At 53.0% G+C, this 7,025-nt stretch overlaps 1 protein-coding gene across 1 annotated transcript; it reads right to left on the bottom strand.

Moving 5' to 3' along the window:
- Positions 1-4,987: 4,987 nt before the first annotated feature.
- Gsx1 (GS homeobox 1) lies at positions 4,988-6,267 on the bottom strand. Its single transcript, XM_013027291.1, has 2 exons — positions 5,816-6,267; positions 4,988-5,377 (listed from the first exon to the last, which is right to left on the bottom strand). Exons 1-2 carry the CDS (start codon positions 6,225-6,227, stop codon positions 4,992-4,994), a joined length of 798 nt encoding a protein of 265 aa, XP_012882745.1. The 5' UTR covers positions 6,228-6,267; the 3' UTR covers positions 4,988-4,991.
- Positions 6,268-7,025: the final 758 nt, after the last annotated feature.

Below are 7,025 nucleotides of genomic sequence, written 5' to 3'. Positions count from 1 at the left end.
ATAGGTTTTTAAATAACCCTTATAAAATTCTGTAATGATTTTTATTTTATTATTAGCTGTTGTTAGTTTCCCACTGTGCCTAATTTATAAATTAAACTTCATCATATGTGCACATGTACAGGAACAACAGTGCATACAAGTGTGGTACTGTTTAAAGGGTTTCAGGCATCCCCTGGGGGGCTTGGAATGCATACCTGTGGACCACTATGTTAGGAGCTCATCACTGACTACCATGTGAGAATTTGGGGAAATGCTGGATTTATGATATTGATGCTCGTGGAATTGGTTGTTTCTAGCCTTCTGAATGAAATCCATTTCTGCAGGAGTCTGCTACACATACTTACTCATCCTCTGACTTCAGGAGTGAGGCCAGTGGCCCCAGGCAACACAAATTGGTGCCAGATAGATTTCTAAAACCCTCCAGAACCTACTGCCCTTTCCCCATCCTTGCAGCTCTTCTAGCTCCCTTGGTCATCATCCTCAGGGCCTTTCAGAGTTTTCTATCAGAAAAAAGTATGTGTCTGTCAGTGCTCATTGGTTGTTGTTGTTTTTCCTCTTTTGGTTGGTGCTGGAGGTTCAGCCCAGAGCCTCACATATGCTAAGTGTGGGCTCTCACAACAACACCCCAACCCTCTTTGATGATTATTTTCAGGGGTGCTTGTCTTTGAAGCAAAGATGAGAGATCTTAATCAAGAGGAATTGATTTCTAGCTTCAGATTCTTAGGCACTGACAGAGCAGGTAAGATATGTGCTCCAGGAAGAGCTATAATGGTGCTGAGTAAATGTGTGTGTGTGTGTGTTACTGTGTGCACATGCATGTATGTGTGTGAGAGAGTGCACATGCATGTATGTGTGTGAGAGAGTTGGGGGGATATATCTCTGATCCCTAAAATTGCACTACTACAAATGCTTGATCTCTGGGTTATGAGTCCTCCTGAAGAGGATGCCATTAAGCATGGGAAGAGAATATTTTCAGGAAGATCCTGTTAGTGCTGTAAACAGCTCAGCCAATTCATCTCTGGGTCCACCCTCTCCACCTGTGTGTCTGAGGCTGTCTAAACAAACAGATGCTCCCAGTATAGAAAAAGGGTTATCTTGCTGGCTCTTTGAACTTATCCCACCCTTCTTTCATTTCCCCTTTCCACCTCTCATTCCACACCACAGGGTGTCTCTAACCAAGTGCAGAAGGTACAGATGTATGCTTAGAGCTGGGCTACCAAATCCTGGCTCATGAGATACCTCAGCAGAAACCATCCAGGTCAGGGTTTTGAGCTGGCAGCAATTTTGTTCTCCAGGGGACTTCTGGAAGTACCTGGAGACATTTCTTCTTGGTTGTTGTAAGTAGGAGAAAGTGGCATTTAAGGTAGACAGCAGGACATTGCACAGTATCCAGCAATGCACAGGTAAGCCCCACAGTGGAGAATTATCCAGCCCAAGATGTCAATAGTACAAGATAGAGGGACTGTTACAAACCAAGGTGCAAAATGGAACTCTGTTTGGACTAAAGTAATTCCCAGTCCCTGAACAGTGCTTGGTGTGTATGTGTGTGTGTGTGTGTGTGTGTGTGTGTGTGTGTGTTTGAGATCTGATCTACTAATCCTAGGAAGCTGGAAAATGTTTCCATTTGGTCTTTCAGTGTTGGACTCAGATTTAAGTCTTGTGACTGGTCCCCTTTCATAATTCATTAATTTATCACCAGCTCTGTGCCAGGCACAGGTATAAGCATTGCAAGTAACAATCCCAATGGAACTACAATATTACAGCTACTATGTCAGCACCGTGTGTAAATTCTGTTCTTAAACATTGCACAGCGACCCTGTAAAGGAACTATCAGTACAATCTCCATTTACAGAGACTTAAGAAGGACTAGTGGCTTGCCAAATGAAATTGCCCAGTTTGAGTAAATGGTGGAGATCCTGCGCAAAGCGTGGCTCAAACGCCTAGCCACTAAACTTCACAGGGGGAACGAGAATGTGCCTGAAACAAATTCCCATTGGAATGTGGACTTGTGTGTGAAGTAGTAATTCACAGAAAATTTCATCCAACCCCTCCCAAGCCCCAGTGTGATTCTAATTTCACAATCTGCCTTATGGATTTCAAGTTCCATGTGGGAACAGTGTGGCTGGAGGATGGATTTTTCTCCAGAGGAAGAGGAGTTTTGGTTTGTGGCTTCTCCAGGAGGTCAGCCCTGCATTGGCTCCAACCCAGGCGTGGTGTAGGCCAAAGCACAGGCCAGTGGCTGACTTCCTGCCTAACACACACAGAGGTGTTTGGGGAGAATCCCGTTGGGACTTCCAAGGCTAATCGCTACTCTGCAGCCCTGGAAGCACTATGTTCTGTACACCGCTTTGGGAGCCATCAGCACCGCCACTGGAGACTGGCTTTCCTCCCGCTGCTCTGCTCTCCAGGGCAGCGCACAAGATAGCGCAAAACCTAGGAGCAGGATGGGAAAATGAACAGGCAGCCCAGGGTAGGGGGCGCCCAGAGGAAGAACTGAATGCTGTCAGCCCTCCTGGGAGAGCCGAACCAGCGCAGACCTGTTCACAGAGGTCTATCCTGGGCTCCTGGCAGGAGCCCTGTTAACAAAGCTGAAAGAGGCAGAAAGTAGGTGTATTCAGGTGTATGAGTGGCTTCTTTTCACATCTCTCTTAGCTTTGCTTTCTCTTTCTCACACACACGCACACATGCACACACTCAGACACCTCTGTGTGCTGGTGGGTCTGGAAGGATATTTGGTCGTGGAGTGCTCGTTAGAGCCGGTGATCTGAGCAGAAGCCACCCTCTCCTGGAGAGCCTGGATCTAAACCAGCGCTTGCTAATTCACCACAAACCACTCCACTGATGAGTCTGTCCCTAAATCCTGTCCAAAGGCAGACATGATGGATTTCACTGGGGTTGAAGGAAGCCCCACGATGCTCACCAGACTCAAACTAGCATCAGCCAAGCACACAGTTTCCACAATCATAAAACATTAGTTGAGATTCTATTTATACTATGCCCTCAGCAGTTTGGCCTCCAATTGATGGGTGGGTGGAGAATGACTCCCTAGTTGAAATAGTTAAAAAATGGGATCCCACATCCTCCGTATACAGCTCAACCCAGGCTGTTCTAGGAAGGACCAGAAATGCCTTCTCTGTGAACCCTGCCTTGCTATGGGGGAACTGGAGTCCGACCCTGGCACGGAAGGAGGATGTAAGAAAAAGAAGACTTTAGAAGGAGCTTCACAAATGTTGACCAATTCCAATTAGAGCGTCCTTTCTGCCACCAGAGAAGCACTGGTTTGGTAAGCCTAGTAGATACAGTGAGACTAGATCTTTTTAGGGATATTAAGGGATGGAAGTATTTCTGCAGAAAAAGAAGTAACCCAGTTCTCCAGGACCTTTCCAGTCTCTGGGGAGGCAGGAGAATCTGGACCCGCTGTTTGGTTCCCTGAGCTGTAGAAAGATGGCTGTTCCGTGGCTGTGTGCTCTGGCCTCAGTCTTCACAGAATTCCCTACACCTCTCCCTTGCACTGTGCAGCTCGAAAATCTCGAGGAGGAGGACTGAGTTGTGGACTCAAGTTGTTCAGGGCTATGGGGCTGTAAGGCGGGTTGGTGGGCTCAGGAAGTCCTCCAGCTAACAGAGCCCCTCCCGGGCAATCCGCCCCCCCCCCGCCCTCGCCCCCTGATAGGATCTCGCTGGACAGTCGGAATTCTCCTTGGGACTGGTCCAGGACAAGGGACCGGCTAACAGAATTTGCCTCAAGACAAAGTAAAGGGCCCTAGATGTTAGAGGAGGCGCCACCGGGGACGTAGACTGGACGTTTGTCTCCAGTTAATTATTATTAATCCGAGCACGGGGGGAAGAATGGATTTCTTGGATTCCCCCGAATGTATTTTCTGTTCTTGGGGATAGCGAAATCGCGATCACGGGAGGCAGGGTGGAATCATGGCCGAAAAATAATACACTCTCTTTCCCTCGCTGGATTTTCAGCGCCACCGCGGGCGGTGCGCAGTCGGATAGGAAAAGCTCGGAAGCGCAAAGGCGGAGGGGTGGTGGGGGAGGTGGAGGGGGCGTCTCCGAGGGGCCACTGAATGGTGGAAGCGGGGTCTCCTCGAGAAGTGGGTGAATAACCTACCCCAGTAGGGAGGAGCGATCCAGATTCACTTGTGCCTAGTCGATACTAAAGCCTTGGATACAGAAGCACGGACAATTTCTAAGAAAAAAAAAGTTTATTTAAAATTTTTGTACATAAATAAATAAATAAATATATTCTGGCATTACAGAGACCTTACAATTACACAGCTAGGCCCGGATGGCCCGGGGACCTGGGGTGAGTGGGTGGAGTCGCGGGCAGTCATAGAGAGAGGGGTACGTGGGGAGGTCTATGTTTGGGGGAATGCAAAGCATAAAGGTAATACATTGAATCAGGCTTCTCCAATATAATACCAAAGCCTGACTGAAGGCCAAATGGGCCCACGGAAGGACCAGGGTGGGCAAGGAGGGGAAAAAGGGGTAAGCTTCATAAATGTGTTGGAAATGGTAGATAAATCATCACAGGAAAAAGTAGAGAGGGAAAGAAAGCCTTCAAAGAAATAATAAAGGAAGCAAACAGACATCCAACGATTGAAAGGCTCTGCTTGATAGAGGGTGGAAGAGGGTAGAGAAAGCGAGGAGGCCTGGGCCAGTCCAGAAAAGGCTGGCGAGGAGATGCCCGGGGCGAGCGTGCCAGCAGAGCCGAGTAGCTTGCTCTGCCGAGAAAGACCGCAGGATTTACAGCTTGGAGTTTGCTCTGCCCGGGACACCACCGTTGGGACTCTGCTAAGCACTCAGTTCTGCGCAGAGCTGGGGGGTGGGGGGGAAGGGGAGGGCGGCTCTGCAAAGCCGTACCAAATCCGTGCGAGGCAGTCAATCGGCATCGGGTGCCTAGGAATCAGCATGGAGTCCAGGATCAGTGTTTGAGGTGCGGGGAAGTCCAGGGGCGGCGGGCCAAGGGAGGCGCGCGCGCGCGCCTACGGAGTGACCGTGAGATCCCGATCATCTTTCCCGGAGGAGGACGGGGACATGGGCAATTCATCGTCATCCTCTGAACACTTGGTGGAGGACAGCGAGGCGCACTTGCAGCCTTGCGGTGCGCCCCCGCCGGTACCCGCACCCGAACTACCGCCACTGCCACGGTGGTTGCTGCCTTTGCCTTCCTTCTTGTGCTTCACTCGGCGGTTCTGAAACCAGATCTTCACCTGTTTCTCGGACAGATTCAGGTAGGTCGCGATCTCGATGCGTCGAAGGCGAGACAGGTACATATTGGAAGCGAACTCGCGCTCCAGCTCTAGCAGCTGGGTGCTGGTGAACGCCGTGCGCATCCTCTTGCTGCTGGGCAGTTGGTTAGAGCTGCTGTCTAAAGAGGATGGCGGTGCAGAGAGGGAAATAATCAGACCCCAGTGTTTCGGCCTCAGTCGCCTACTGATAGGCGTCTAGGAGCCCTGGACCTTGGACTCCCACACGCCTCTTCGACTCAACATGATCGGCAACAGCGCGAACGCCCCTGTCTCCTTGCCAAACAGCGAGATCCCCATTCTCACTAGGTCCTGGAGCGCCTTTTTGGAGCGCTTTGGACCCCAGCTCACAAGTTTCCCTAAACGCCGCCCTGCGGAACCTGGATTTTCTTCCCCTGTCTCGGGCGTCACGGTCCCCCGCTTTCCGTCCACCCACAACCCTGAGCGCCCCCCTCCGGTGCCCATCGGGGACCCTCACAGTCCCCCGAACTTGTCCCCCGCACCGCACCCAAGGCTCTCCCAACCCTTGCCCCGCGCCTCCGCATGGCGGCCCCGCTTACCCACGGAGATGCAGTGGAATTGCCTGGGGTCCGGTAGCGGGTAGGAGGTCTGGTAGAGAGCGGCGGCGGCGGCGGCAGCGGCGGGGCCGTGGGCGACCCCCGGCGACACAGCCGAGTGCTGGCGCCCCAGGGGCGCGTGGCAGTACTGGGAACCGAAGGGCGGGAAGGAGGCCTTGAGCAGAGGCAGCGCGGGCGGCCCGGGGGGCCCGTGTAGCTGCGAGGCGGTGACACAGAGAGGGCACACGCACAGCAGCCCGGCCTTGCGCGCGTGGCACGCACCGGGCGAGAGACCATGCAGCGCGTGCGGCGGCGGCACCGCATAGGGGAAAAGAGGCGGTGGGCTCCCCTCGGGCGCCTTCTTCTCGCCGGCCTCACGAAGCACCAGGGAGTCCACTAGGAAGGAGCGCGGCATGGTCCCGGCGCGCGGCTGCCCCGCCGCCAGCACGCCCACTGCGCCCTCTGGAACCCCGAGCCCTCCACGCGCTTCCCCCAGGCCCCGGCCGCCCGCAGCTGCGTCAGCCCCCGAGACGCCGAGGCTTGTCTTTAGCGGCGGTCGCTGCAGCCGCGGGCGCAGCCCAAAGAGCGCGGGGTGCTGGCCAGCGCTAGTGGTGCTGAAAGGCGCCGGCGGCGCCGCTTAAATAGGACTATTGCCATGTGATGGGCTACGCCAGGAGCGGCCGGGGCCTCTCAATAGGGTTTTTGTGCCTTTTCTCTTGGCATTCACTCTGCACGCTTCCTCATTATTTCACTTGTTAACTAAATGAACTGCATAATGTACTCTATTCTTGTCAACCCCACCCACGCCGTAACAGGCGCCCTCGCCCCTCCTCTCCCTTTTGCGGGTTTATTTTCTCATTCTCCCGCGATTTAATATTCTTTTCTTTCTCTTTATTCCTCACTCCCCTTTGGCTTTGCATTGGCGACCGGCCTTTTAGCTTTTTGATTTTTGCATCCCCCGCTGCCTCTCTTCCACAGATTCTCCAGGGGCGCACACTCTCATCCCCTCTGCCCGCTCCATCCTTGGACCCCTCCATCCTTCTCCCCTCCTTTCTGAGATTCTCCCCCTCCGCTCCCAACAACACTGCTTCCAGCCAGTTCTCCGAACTCAACTCGGGAGTTGCAACCCGGGAGCGTCCTGGCAGCTGGCCTCACATTTCCACCTGTGGAATCCTTTCTCCACACCCTGTGTTTGGAAGTAGGGTTGGGGCTC

The sequence above is a fragment of the Dipodomys ordii genome, unplaced genomic scaffold (genome assembly GCF_000151885.1).
Source record: "Dipodomys ordii isolate 6190 unplaced genomic scaffold, Dord_2.0 Scaffold102, whole genome shotgun sequence".
Lineage (NCBI taxonomy): Eukaryota > Metazoa > Chordata > Mammalia > Rodentia > Heteromyidae > Dipodomys > Dipodomys ordii.
Note: the sequence above shows the minus strand (reverse complement) of the source record. Positions and strands in the feature narration are given on the sequence as shown.

Coding starts and splice junctions, on each gene's coding strand:
- Gsx1 (XM_013027291.1), bottom strand. CDS start 6,227: ATGCCGCGCTCCTTCCTAGTGGACTCCCTGGTGCTTCGTGAGGCCGGC. Junction 5,378..5,815: donor ATTCCACTGCATCTCCGTGG/GTAAGCGGGGCC, acceptor CATCCTCTTTAG/ACAGCAGCTCTAACCAACTG.